At 45.1% G+C, this 13,669-nt stretch overlaps 2 protein-coding genes across 3 annotated transcripts in view; one reads left to right on the forward strand and one right to left on the reverse strand.

Annotated features, from left to right (window-relative positions):
- The window catches only part of LOC148316465 (MAM domain-containing glycosylphosphatidylinositol anchor protein 2), a 121,016-nt gene that overhangs the window by 45,542 nt on the left and 61,805 nt on the right, over positions 1-13,669 (forward strand). For both annotated transcript variants that reach the window (XM_088285906.1, XM_088285907.1), the window contains exon 3: positions 13,369-13,508. In XM_088285906.1, coding sequence (XP_088142032.1) covers positions 13,369-13,508 — 140 coding nt within the window. The remainder of the gene's footprint in view (positions 1-13,368; positions 13,509-13,669) is intronic.
- On the reverse strand, positions 2,843-5,028 carry LOC148316466 (low choriolytic enzyme-like). Its single transcript, XM_088285833.1, has 8 exons — positions 4,921-5,028; positions 4,356-4,374; positions 4,174-4,233; positions 3,949-4,095; positions 3,743-3,860; positions 3,362-3,540; positions 3,200-3,281; positions 2,843-2,975 (listed from the first exon to the last, which is right to left on the reverse strand). The coding sequence occupies exons 1-8, from the start codon at positions 4,990-4,992 to the stop codon at positions 2,843-2,845; spliced, it is 810 nt and encodes a 269-aa protein (XP_088141959.1). The 5' UTR covers positions 4,993-5,028.

The raw sequence follows: 13,669 nt of genomic DNA on the forward strand, positions 1-13,669 counted from the left end.
CAGGCACTTGCTGTTAGAAATCTCAAGACTCCTTTATACTTTATTTGTTAATTTTCCTCATTTAATTATTTGAAATTCCACACGTAGGCCTTCAGTGAAGTCTTACGTAGTCCGACTTGAATCAATCCCCTTCATATTGCCATCATTTATGAGAAATAATAGACAGGAAGACACTTACACACTCCTGAGCGAGTGTCGGACGACGTCGCTTCTCTCGAAAGATCTGTCTTGAAAATGGTCGCGCAAGTGTATCTGCAATTAAATCCACACTTTTCCCTCCTTCGGCCATCGTGGTTTAAAAAAAGCAAGAATATATATTAAATTTTCCAACGGTCGCCAGTTACGACTTCCGGGTGTGTTGATTCCCGCTGGCCCCCTCACAAGGGAATATCCAATCACAAAACGCCAGCGAGAAGGCTCACTGTAACCAACTCGTGATCTGATTGGCTATCGCAACCGTCTCACAACTCTGAAGGCCCATAGTCTTTGACAGGAGAGATGCCCGCACGATTGGGATTCTGAAGGCCTCAGACGAATAATGCGAAATCTGCCCGGCAACACGAGCGAGCTGAATTCTGATTGGATAAGAATTCTCACCTAAAAAATACAACACTAGGATATAATATGACAATCAATGTGAAGATTATGATCATGATTTCTTGATTATGTCAGGCCTGCAGAGAAGGCCTTGATGGCCTTGACGGCCCACCACTGTTTGGACCCCTCCATTGTTTAAATTGCCCGCCCCCCTGCTTTAATCTATACAGGCTACAAAGAAATCTCAAGACAATCAAGGCATTCTAGAGTAAAAATGTGTTTCCTTGTTAGTATATTACCACAATATTTAGTAAGGCAACTGCAAATTTCCTATTTTTTTTTAACTGATGTTTTGAAGTCTTTCACTGTCAGCTCTGTGAACTTTTTAGCTCCGACGTGTTGTGGTAGCGGCGGCCGAGTTTGCACTCCTGTGGCAGGATCCGGGATCTCGAATGGGGTCATTTGCTCGTTTGACTTGAATCGGAGTTTCTCGAAGCATGGACGGCGAGGGTGTTGAATATTTCAAAAAAACAAGACGAGCGTCAATATTTTCTGCCCGCTAAGACGGCTACGGAGCGAAACTCTGCTAACGAAACGAGGAAGGCGTCCGTCAAGAGTCTGCAGGCTTTACAGTTGGCGTTTAATCCTCCAACGGTCCCCAACGCCACGCGTGTGCAATCATAGATCACACGATGGACAAATTAGCTTTGTCGGAATCTGTGCCTGAATCTCCGCGCAAGCCTTTCACACCCGCCATCTCTGGCGACGGTGGAGGATTTCAAAGAGTGCATGAAAAACAAGAAAAAAGGAGTGTGGGATGTTGCCGGCTGACAAACAGCGAAATTCTCAACAGGGTTAGCGCGAGGTTTACGATTTATGTCCCGACACGTCGTCAGCGGCGGAGATTCACCCCCGCACTTTTTCTGTAACTCAACAAATCCCCAACTTAATTACAACAAGGCTGAGCCGTGGAAATGAACTCATTTAGCAAGACATTGCTACATATCTGCCCTCCAGTTCTTTTTTTTTTTTTTTTGGGCATCTAATTAAATTCATGTCTTTGTCACTATTTTCAAACGTTCCCCTAAAACTTTTTTTTTTTTAAACTGTAACTTTGATAAGCTGATTGCTCCTTCAGCTAAGACAGCAAATCTACTGAGAAATGCCTTCTAAAAATGGCAGTGAGACGAGACGTTGCTTATAGCAAACTGATGAACCGGATTTTGAACGCGCCCCGGGGCTGTTTTGTTGCATCCAGCACCGGGTGTCTTGAATCTGTAAAGGCGACAATGAAATCTCAAGACGATTAAGGCATTCTGCGGCATATTGTGCTGCATGATGTCCAAAAAGCTTCGGTGCGTTCTGGGGCTGCTTTGCTGCATCCGGCACACTGGTTCATAAATAGTTGACTTTGTACATTTTGCCGAGTCCAAACTGCCTCTTTGGAACAGAGTGTGCAATGACTTTTAAGTTATTCCGATACCAAATGTTCTGCTCATTGCGGGAAACTTAATCGCGATTATATCGGCTGAACTCGCCTTGTTTGTACTGACACATGAAACTTAAAACATGACAAATTCCTAATTTATTTTTAAAAGAAAAATATTAACATGCACTTGCATTTTTTTTTTTTTTAAAGATGAAATGTGACCTTTGAACTAGTGATAGATCGATATGCCGATAACCGATATTTGAAGCTGATATTCATTAGTGGAAAAAAAGGTTAAAAATGGTGCCAAAATTTTGAAAAATAAAAATTTTAAATGCCTTTAAGCGCATATTTATATATAAAAAATAATACTTTAGTGATTCACAACATATTAAATCTTTTTCAGACGTTCGAAAATAGTTTTAAAAACAAAACAAAAAGTGCACGGATCTCCCAGGCTCGGCTGCATTTCTTATAGTTGAATGAAAACAAACATCGCTTTAAAGTTTACGACAGCAAATAGTTTTTTTACAAGCTGATTAGTTGCTACAAGGAACCAATCTTCTGCAGGCAGGGCCACGAGCACACCAGACAGAGAGAGAGAGAGCGAGAGAGAAGTGTCCTGCAGCGAGCCAAAATACTCAATTGTTTAATTTATCGGCCTTGAACGTTAAGAAAAGGCAAAATGCCAAATATCGGCCTCGATAATTGGACCGGCTACTTTGAGACCCAAAGTTTGCCCACCCCTGGGATAGTATGTTGTCAATACTGTTTGAAAGGTGTTAGTTGATTAAATTATTCAAACCCATGAAAAGATATCAGCCTGACATTATTTTATTGAAGTCACATGACATGTCACATGGCATCCTACGCTTTCTAATCGAAGCACTTGTAGAGGCGATTGATCCGGAGGGCATCCAGCTCGGAGAGACCCGCCCGCTGGCCGATTTCCACCGAGCTGTCGGGGATGGGGGTCATGGTTACGGCTTGCTTCACTCCAAAGGCGGTACTACGGATTTTTTCGAGAGACAATTGAGTGAAATATCTTGGCGGTCCGAAGCAAATGTCAAAAAGCTCGGTATTGGTTTTCCTCTGTGGCTGCTTTGCTACACCCGGCACTGGATGCGATTCACCGGTGCCGGATTCAGTGAAAAATCAGGATTATGACAAAAGAGAATTTGATCTCAATATTTTGTGTCTGGAATATGTTGTAGGAGTCCATTTTCGTCTTACTTTCCGTAGTGCATTATGGAGCCGTAGTCGTAGGGCGTGTCCAGATTTTCAGTCTCCTGCTTTTCAAAGTTGTGCTTTTGATCTGAGGACGGGAAATGTGTTCCCGAACAAAATGAGAGCTCGCTCCACTTCATAAAATAAAAGTCGGAGAGCGGCACTTACAGCCGGCGATGTTCTCCCAGTGGATGTGGATGTGCCTGTCGCGGTCGCTGCGCGTGTGCTCGTGGTAGAAGCCCAGCGCGTGCAGCACCTCGTGCAAGGCGATGCCGTGCTGGACGCAGCCGAAACGCTGCAGCGACACCAACTGCTTGCCTCCCATACGGCCCAGCATTGAGAAACACCTGGAATGGGTTCACACGTCGACGTTGGGGGATTTCTCGACGTGTCGTTCGGTACGTGAAGCAACGAGAATTTGACGGCCTTCAGTGAAGTCCTACTTGAATCAAAATTTAGTGACTGCTTTGACATTTTGACATTAGTCCTCTCAATACCGGCTTGCGTCTTATTGGTCAGGTTTATATTGTTATTATTACGCTAACTCACCCGAATCTGGGCTCAAAGTTGAGGTAAGCCCTCTGGGTACCTCGCGGGATGAAACGGATGCAGGTTCCGGCCTCAATTTCCCTCAGGGCACCTTTAATGGTTTCCTTTTCCGTATAAGCTGCAAATGGAATGCCCCGGTCGTTCATGATGTCAACGATCCAGAATGCATACGAATCGGGGATAAAAAAAAAAAAAAAAAAAATTACAGTATTTGTCCGAGATGATGTAGGGGATCTGGACTAGGCCATTGCCGGACTTTGGCCAGAGGCAACTCTTTGCGTTCGCCGCGCACTTAATTGCCGTTCTTGTTTTCAGAAGCATCACGTCCCCTTCCGTCAGGTACGCAATAGATCCTTAAAGAAAGAAAGCAAAAGTCCGAAAAACGTATCAATCTGCATTGCGAAACCTCGTCAAATCCGTCCAATCCTCACCATTGTTCATCCTCAGGATTGTTTCTGAGATGCTCTGCTCGGCCGGCTCCCTTGAGTTCTCTTAACGACAAAGCAGATGACATTCAGCGGCGGCGACACACAAGCACTCTTTGACCCCCATTGATTTTGATCGTTAGGAAAATCGCACACAGACGGACGGGTCTCACATGCCGGTCACATACCGTTATCGACAGCTTGGTCCTGCAAAGAGAGTGCAAGAAAGAGTGTGGAAAAAATGTGGCTTAGGATTCGCCGATTAGACGGTAAATTGTGGAATTTAGTGACTTCCAACTTTATGCTTTTTTTTCAGGTCCAATAGCGATATTTCACGCCGATATTCATCGGTTGAAAAAGTAGTGCGTGTGACTCCGGGTGAAAAAGCAAACAAGGTAACTTATTTCTGATTGGCTGCTACCCATTGCACAAGGAACCAATCAGAAGGTGCTGTGGGCGGGCCAATCTGCTTCTCCAGGCAGGGCCACCAGCACACCAGAGAGAGTCTGAAGTGTGCTGCAGCTAGCTAAGATAAATTTCAATTTTAAATTATCGGCCTTGGAAGTTAAAAAATCGGCCCCGCCGATAATCGGTCTATCACTAATCCTCATCCCTTGGCCGTCCCTTTCCTAATTAACAAGTATAAGGGGAAGGACCTGGCGGACCTTTTGTAGGGATCGCAAGTCTGTTCTGGGCCCAGACCTGTCCCATTTGGTTAAAAAAAAAAAAAAGTTTTAGAATGCCGATACTCACCCAGCCAGGCCGTGCATAGCAGAGAGTGACGAGTTCCAGCAAAAGAAGGAACATGACGGCTCTGAAATCCATCACGGTCACGAATGTGTGAGACTTCTTTCACCTGCTGGCAGAAGTTGATGCTGATGATGGGTCAGGCGGCGGTTTATATACAGGTGGTCAAGGTGTGTCCGTGTTTGGACAATCGCAGTCGGGAGTCCTAAACAATCGGGAGTGCCCTGCACACCTCGGCCAAACATTGACAAACTGGGACAAGCGTCACGTTTCAGACTTGACGAGAACCCCGTTGCCAAGTTGGACGAATCCGGCGTATCAAACAAACCATCATGTCCTTATCGTTCCGGTCTGTTTTTAACACCTCCGATAGCCCAAGAGCCATTCCTGAGATGCCCTATCTCTTCTGAATGTTGATGAATGACAAACTATAAATACAGAAATGAAATAACCCTGAGTGCAGCTTTGATTTATTTATTTATTTCTTTGTCATCATGGAAAGCAATGCAGGGAGATGCTGCATATCTGATCGCTCCATTAGCGGCGGACAGTTTTACAATCGTTGCTTTTGTACGCGTTCAATGGCGCCGTTAAGAGCCGACAGGGACCGCGGAATTATTCAAGGCGACGACAGTTGATCTTAAAGCAGCAAAGGTTGAAGTTTTTTCGTTCGATATGTAAATGTTGCTTATGGATCCTTCTTTTCATCGTCAAACTTTTTGACAGTATTTAAAAAATAAAACTATAGAATTAATATTAATTTATCTGGAGTTTGACGGGCCGGATTAAAATGTTTAACGGGCCGCATGTGGCCCCCGGGCCGTAGTTTGCCCACACCTGACCATACTTTCAGCTTCGAGCTCCCGCAAACACATCACGTCTTGTTGAGGGAGTTCGCCTTTATCGTCCCGCTGCTTTTCCAAATCGCCGCGTCTCTCATCGAGGTGTTTTCCGGCGGGCGAGAGACGCCGTCCGGCTGACTGTAAACTCTTTCAGAATCCGATTTGGCACGTCAAGGTCAGCAGCTTCCTGACTCGCGTCCCGTTGCAGCGGCCTTTTTACGAGACGTTGTACATCATAATAATGTGTTGTTTATGATCACGGGGATTCGAGAATTGCTGTGTGTGTGTGTGTGTGTTTTTTATCCTGCTTATTGAGATCCAGCGGGACTGCCAACAAGAGCTTGACGAGTGGTCACTTTGACCGTATTTGCTCGTGCCCTTTTGCACATGCGTGGCTTTTTTTTTTTTGTGTGTCCGTGTTGTTCCGCTGATGCGTATGGTTGCTTTAGGTGTTTGTGATTGATTTTAATTTATTTATTTTATTTTTTTTGCATTCCAAGAGCTAATGCTCGCTGATGTATGAGGCATCCATCCGCTTTATGAGCTTTACGGTGCCCGTGCTTCATGTCCAAATGACACATCTCATTTACGCCCTGCTGTCATTTCCATTGTTCTTTTTTTTTTTTTCTCTCGAATGGAAGTGTAAACATAAACAATTGTATGTTTTATCACCGTGAGTGGGCTCCGTGTTAAGTCAGATGACCTCGCTCCATGCATACGATGCCACTGCTCGTGTCATCCAACAGTATTCCTGTGGGCCACAGGCGTCAAACACGAGGCCCGGGGGCCATATCCGGCCCGCCACATCATTTTATGTGGCCCTTGAAGGCAAATCATGTGTGAATATTGCTAAAATTATTGCTAAAATTGCAAATTGTCTTCAATTTTAATAATGTTAAAATAGCATTTTTTTTTTTTAAACCAATCACACTTTTAAAATGGATTGAACCAAAACAATTTTGTGGCCCAGCACAAGTGCTCCTGTCGTTGCTCTCAGCATCTTGCCTTTTACGTGTGCTCGCTGCCACATTGCGGGTTCTCTGTGGTCAGCCGGGCAAAATTGTTGCCGCTCTGCTTTGTTGTTGTTATGGTGGTGGTGTCCCTTTTTTTTTTCCCAGATGTTGCCATAGCAACTGCAGGAGAATTGTCTGAATAGTGTAGTTCGCAATACATAAATCATTCCATCCTTTTGTCCGTCCATCCAGCCATCCACTGTGACGTCTACGTATCCTGTTTCTTTACATTCATTGTCCAAGTATTCTTCAAAAAAAAAAAAAAAAAAAATGCTGCTCCGCTAATAGCGATCAGAAAGTCAATCCTGCCACCGTACCGCGATCAGATTGATGGACGAGGTGTCAACAGCGTGACGGTGATGACGACGAGGGAAAGTACAGCGAAAGGGCGTGACGGAGAACAGCTTTAATGAACATCTCCTTTTTTTTTTTTTTTTTTACTCATCCGGGGCTCAGTGTACTTTATGGATGGCGGGACCGGCGAGCTCTCGTATGCGAGCGATTATTGGATGCCAGCTCGGTGCTGCTGATGCATCGGCTGTACATCAGGCCTTTTTATTGAACCGCCGTGACTCATCCTACAGCCTACAGCCCACGCTTCACATTTAAAAAGAGGGATCGCAAAAAACCTTTTTCCAGGGTTCAAAAACACGCACGTAAACCCTTTTGAGTGATCGTGATCATCTCTCTCACAAACCTTCAAATTAAAACACCCTAACTGTAAATCTAATGTTCTAATATCGGGAACATATTGCTTGTATATCCTCCAATTCCATTTTTCTTGCTCGAATTTTTGTGGTCACGACGCAGCTTCGTCAGAAGACCTTGTCCTCTGTCCTTGGTGAAGCAGCATGTGGCTCATTATCCAGTGTTTTATTCACTATGAACAATTGTATGTTTGTCCTTAAATGACTTTTCTGTGTCACAGTCAACCGTTACGTGTCGGTGAATCTCATCGTTTTTTTATCGTAATAAAGAGAATCTTATCGCAAGGATCCCTCCCGACTGCTTGTCAGAGCGAGCAGGCCCCTACGACATACGAGACTAAGTTGTTGGCGTTTGTGTTGGTCCTCTCTTTGTTTGCCTCGCAGGCTAATGGGTGGTGTCACAATGCCGCCTAATGTGTCACGTTACGCAACGCGATAGCCACGCCAGCGCGGCTTTTCTTTGCTTAAAGAGATTAGAAATAACGTGGAGAAAAAAATACAGTAGGCGTTTGGTTGCCATTTCAGGGAATAATCCACGGTTATTTTGACAATGTTTGAAGGTTTGTGTTACTTTTTTTTGTTGGATTTAGTTTGCAATAATTCCCAACAGGTTTGTTTGTTTATTTTCCTTAAACGCATAAGAAAAAAGGTCTGATTTATGAAATTTCCATATTTGTGAGTAGAGCCGAACATGGTCCACCACGTGTCTGGATTCCCCCCCCCCCCCCAAATAATTCTCATCCAAGAAAACCTTATTTTCCGAGCTATAAGGTGCACCTGCATCTAAGCAAAAATAAAAATAAAAATAATAAAGAAATAAAATTAATAATAAACAATATACAAGCCGCACCAGAAAATCCGGTAACCACTGTTGGCCAAAAAAAATAAAAAAATTAATTCTTTTAATCGGCAAATTGATGCCACATTTTTATTATTGATGAATTTATTTTTTAACTTTCCAGGTGGTGCTACAGAGTGAATTTTGGGGTGTTGTGTTGGTGAGCCCTAAAAGACTTGGATGCATTTCCCGGAATACCGAGACCCCTCCCAAAAAAAACCAAAATCCATTCCAATAACGATAGACACACCTTTAGTTAAGAAGCAAAACTCTGCAAACATTTTTTAATCCAGATCTTTTGTTTCCCCAGCCAACGGCACTTCACCCCTCCGCACACGCCGTCGCATACTGTATCTCCCCGTCAGCCGTGCGCCGCCGTGGGCAATGATAGGACCATCAGCTCACAGGGGAGTCGCTGACGTCCAATCGAAAGACATTTTGCTGGCGGGCAGCGCTCCGAATGTTCGCGAGCGTGCCAGATATTCTCCCTTCAGTGAGCCGCCACTAGCTAGGGTCTATCAACTGACAACCACCGCTTTGGACGCCGTCCACGTTTGGACTTTATCCGTCCCCCGCAGATGTCTGATTAGTGTAGCGTAGGGGAGTATGGAGCGCCGCTGTGTGACAAGCATGGATGGGGGGGGGGCATGGCGGGGACGGGAATGGGGAAACTAACGGCCAACGGGGGGGGGGGGCATTGTCATGGAAATTTACTCAAGGCATTGTTGCGTTTTGAGATGTTTTATGTCGTGAGAAGGAGCGAAGGAGTGACAAATATTGGTCGACAAACACTTGCATGTTTTGATCGCGTGTCTTTTTCTTTTCTTAATTAATTAATTTATTTATTTCATACACATTTGCACGTTTGCGGTCATATTTCGTGCATTGAATGTGACAACAGCTTGAAACTATTTGATTCCAAAATGACCCAATTACCACCATGGCTCATGGTTACTACGTCTTAATAACCAACTTAGATTTGGGCTGTTTTGTCAAAGGCATTTGACAACATAAAGAAAATCTAAACGATTTTGATGCGTCTACATTTGTTTGCATTCAGCATAATATTTATCGATGCTGCATACGTAATTCGATGTCACACCAGAGATGGCGATGCTATTTAGAAAATAAAACATGATCAAGGTTTATTCATTTCATTTTTTTCAAATTCAGCGGGCCGGATTAAAACATTTAACGGACCGCATGCGGCCCCCGGGCCGTAGTTTGCCCACGCCTGATTTAAACAGAGGCGTGAAGACCGAGGAAGGTGAAATGAGAGAAATGAGATGAGCCCCTGACTTTGCTGAGGTTGTGTGGCTCATTTAGCAAATTTTATTATTATTTTTTTTAACTCCCTGTTTACGGTGGCTCTAAATGTTTGTCATCACAAAGCGGCTCATGTTTATGTGACAGCCGCTTTTGTTTTAGTCCAAAGGCCTTGTTTTCTGCATTCTGTGCATCTGCAGCAAAGCCCTCATGTGGCTCATTTCCCGAGGTTGTTTTTTGTGCTCCCCGTTCCGAGAAACTGTAAACACTCGTTTTGTTTAGTCGGTGGTCACCGGGTGTCGTCTTCTCTTCTTGCACGATGAAAATGACAAAACAACTGATTATTTTCCGTTTGTTATTTTACTAACGTCAATCTCGGGCAACATGCTGCGTCACCAAGTCCAAAGACAAAAATGCGTCGTTATCGGCGGACGTGTGGCAGGCGTTTTCGTAAATTTGCATTCCCAGCTGTGCGGCGCCGCAATGAAGTTGTCCTCTAAAATCCAACCCACTCACGCCTCCACAGGGGCCGTCGCTGTAGAACTTTAGCAGCTTGGCAGTAACAAAGTGCGTTGTGTTTTTTTTATTTTTTTGTGCGCTAAAAATAGCGCTGCCCTGCCGAATAGACGGTCCAAAAACTCCTCTGCCGGGTAACGAGCGTTAAATCAAGTCGCCGGTTCGATACCCGATTGGACGGCGTTGTCTCGTTTTTTTTTTTGTGCTGAAGCGGCCAAAAGCGGCTTTGTTTGCTCGCCGTCCCACACACCTTATGAATGTCTGTGTTCTCGGCGTGATGGATGATCCGCCCTGATAGCGCCCGGCCCGGATCCATACGGAGTCTCATTTACAATAACGGCGCCGAGGCGGAGGAGTGCAGGCGAGTGCATTACAGTGCGTGATCAATAGCGCCTGACAAGACCTGATGTAATAATATGCATGTGCTGCCGGCAAGACGTTTAAACGCAGGCGTGAGGACATTCGCCATGAGGAGGAAGTGCTCACGTGGTGACAACGTGGAGACAAACTATTCATTTCACACGTCACACTCAAGTCAGATACCAAGATCACCTCGCACTCGATTACCGGAGACGTGCTTCCTCGTGAAATGGCTGCATGTATAAAAAATGCAGTGGATACAGTTATGGCCGGGGGTTGTGGTTTCCAACCTGCAGCCACCGGGCCACATTTGGCTCTTTCGTTCTTCTGCCGTGGCCCTCTCTGACTGGAAAATATTTGTATTTTTTGTTTTTGTTTTTGCTCACAATGTGCAACACCTTGTGCCAATATTTATTGAGCTATTCAAGCCCTGGTAGAAAAATGGTTAATGCCATGGGAGGGGGGGGGCAATGTGAATAGAACATTTCAATATTACGTGCTAAATTAAATATATTGAAAACTGAAAAATGACGTGAGTACGCTGAAGTTACCAAAATGACAATCTGTAAATTAAATATTCTAATATTTTGCAAATATATATTTGATATGAACTCATTTACTGCCATTGACGGCTTAAGACGTCAAATATCACTTTTTTTAAATATTTTACTCGATCATAAAATGACGGAACACAGAACAGAAAAAAATTTATTCATTAAAATACATGTGCATTGTTATCCTCACTTTAGTTGTCAATTTTTTGGGTTTCTCTTTGATAGAGGTTAGGATGTTTTAGATTGCACATGCCCATCGTCCCCGCAATAACCCATTTTTGCTTTGTGTATTACAAGCCAGCGTCGCCTCCTTCTCCTAATTTATGCAAATGACCTCACGAGAATCTCCCGCGCCTCTGCTTGTTTTTCTGTTGCGTGCACGTTGTGTTTGTGTGTGCCCGCTAAAGGCTTTTTGGTGTTAAAGGAAGTGAGTGGGAGTGACGCTACAACCCAAAATAGACACGATTATGTAAATGAGTCCACATACACGGAGTCAAACCCGCATTTTAGCTGCCGTTTGTAACCGCGCTATCACATGGCAAATAACAAGAGGAACGTCTTATTTTTGGTGATGCACATAAACGAAAGTCTGCCTCGCAGTGCTGAGGTTGGCGGTTTGAATCCCGGCGCTGGCCTTTCACCTTTCACTGTGGCGATGAGCTTTTGGGGGTTTGGGATTGGCTTTGGGAATGAATGTTAGGACTAAGGGTTAGCTTCGTTTTAATTCAATTGAAACGTGAGTGGCGACGCGAAATGCATTGGCGGCAAAGCTTCTGTTTTCGCTGCAAACGCCACATCTCAATATGGCAAATGCTATGAGTAATGAAACAAAAGCCGTTTTAATGACACGTTTGGAAACGACGCATTAATGACAGCGATTTGTTTCACTGCTAGGAGCGTGGAGGGGGCGGCGAGGACGAGGGGCGGAGGGGTACGAGAAGAGCATCTCGACGCCGCGCAAGCATGTCTGCGACTGCAAGCGCATTATTGTGGCCATTATGTGAGCTTAAGCGAGGCGTGTTTGTCGCTGTAAGCTTGTTTGTGCGTAAAGAATATGATGTATGGGTGTGTGTGTGTGTTTGTTTGTGCGCACAGTTTGGGATCATTAATTATGGGTGTTTCCCTGACTTCTCCTCCCTGGACTCATATAGCGTGCAACACACACACACACACACACACACACCCCCACACACACACACACGCGGGCTCATTGGACTAAATGGCATTAGTACTTTGCTGTACTGCAGCCCTGGGGTCTTGTTACCGAGTCTCCTTTTGTTTTAAGTGGCAGCCTTGCATGAAGCTCCCTCACCGCGAGTCCTTATCGCGCCCGCTAGACACCAACCCCCCTTCTCCGTCGCCCCCCAACCCCCCCGTTGGGACCCAGCACCAGTGTACCAAAAGGCAGGGAGGTTGGAGGAGTTGGAGGAGAAGGGCACGAGCTTATGTTGTCGAGTGTCAGGAGCCCATTGAGTGGAGTCAAAAGAAGGATCTCCGCTCCAACAGACGGCGTGCCTCAATTAATCAGCGGGGTGCATTGTCCGTTTGAGTGAGAGGCTCACCTTGATGTTGCGTGTGAGGAGCCCCGCTCCCCCCCGTTTAATTAGATGCCTCGATTGAACGGCGGCTGCTTTGTCCACTTGAGTGAATGCCTCACCTGCAACATATGGAGGCGCATGCGGAACGAAAACTTGATTTCCTCAAATACCCTCAATGAAGTCATTTACTGCCATTGACGGCTAAAGACGTCGAAAATCCATGTGCGCCATCGTGACAGCGCCGTGTGGCATCTGTAAAGCTGACATTTACGACGCACTTCCAAGACAAAACGCAAAACCTATTCAAATTTTCAACATTGACACAAAAGATGACGAGTGATTCGACAAATAAAGACCTCACGCTGAATAAACACTCGCCCCCTCCTTTTTTTTTTGGGAATGCCATCAAAGCGCATTTGTGTCAACAAGTCCCGAGGGGTGGAACAGCGTGAATCGTTTCCTGCTGTAAAATGTCACCGTAAATGTTCAATGAAGCATTTTTAATTAGGAATTTACATTTCAGGATTGAAAGGTGTGCTGATACTTTCCTTTTGTTTTCATGCGTCGAAATGTGGGCAAACTACGGCCCGGGGGCCACATGCGGCCCGTTAAACGTTTTAATCCCTCCTGCCGAACTTGAAAAAAAATTTCCAATTTTCTAAATACTGTGGTTTTTCAAAGACATATATTTTGTCTTATTTTTTTTCTCCGATGAGGGTCAGCAAATTCAACATTTGACCCCCGCATCCCCTTTCATCCCGAGGACCGCCCACTGTTATATTACGAGCAAATAACATGTTTCTGCTCCTTGTCTCTACAGCTCCCCCTACCGTCCGCATCATCCACTCGGGGCACGCCTGCAACGTGGAAGAGGAGCGGCACACGGAGCGCGTCTACACCATCCGAGAGGGCGAGACCCTGGAGCTGAGCTGCCTCGTGACGGGACATCCTCGGCCGCAGGTGAGCCGCTCGGCAAGATAAGTCGATGAAGTGCCGCCGTTATCGTACTGGTAATTCAATTAACAAATTAACAGCGGCTAAATTTTACCGAAAGACAACTTTTGACTTGGCTCCCCCTTTAAGTTCTGATTAATGTCATAGAGCAGCACTGCGTATTTTTT

The sequence above is a fragment of the Idiotropiscis lumnitzeri genome, chromosome 21 (assembly GCF_059441095.1).
Source record: "Idiotropiscis lumnitzeri isolate Australia: NSW breed Sydney's pygmy pipehorse chromosome 21, RoL_Ilum_1.0, whole genome shotgun sequence".
NCBI lineage: Eukaryota > Metazoa > Chordata > Actinopteri > Syngnathiformes > Syngnathidae > Idiotropiscis > Idiotropiscis lumnitzeri.

Bases quoted from the DNA above. Each gene is read 5' to 3' on its own strand.
- LOC148316466 (XM_088285833.1), bottom strand. From the start codon at position 4,992: ATGGATTTCAGAGCCGTCATGTTCCTTCTTTTGCTGGAACTCGTCACT. The intron at 3,861-3,948 runs GTAATTTTTTTT...TTCCATTTGCAG, and splicing joins CATCATCTCGGACAAATACT to CTTATACGGAAAAGGAAACC. The intron at 3,541-3,742 runs GTGAGTTAGCGT...AACCCATTCCAG, and splicing joins AACTTTGAGCCCAGATTCGG to GTGTTTCTCAATGCTGGGCC.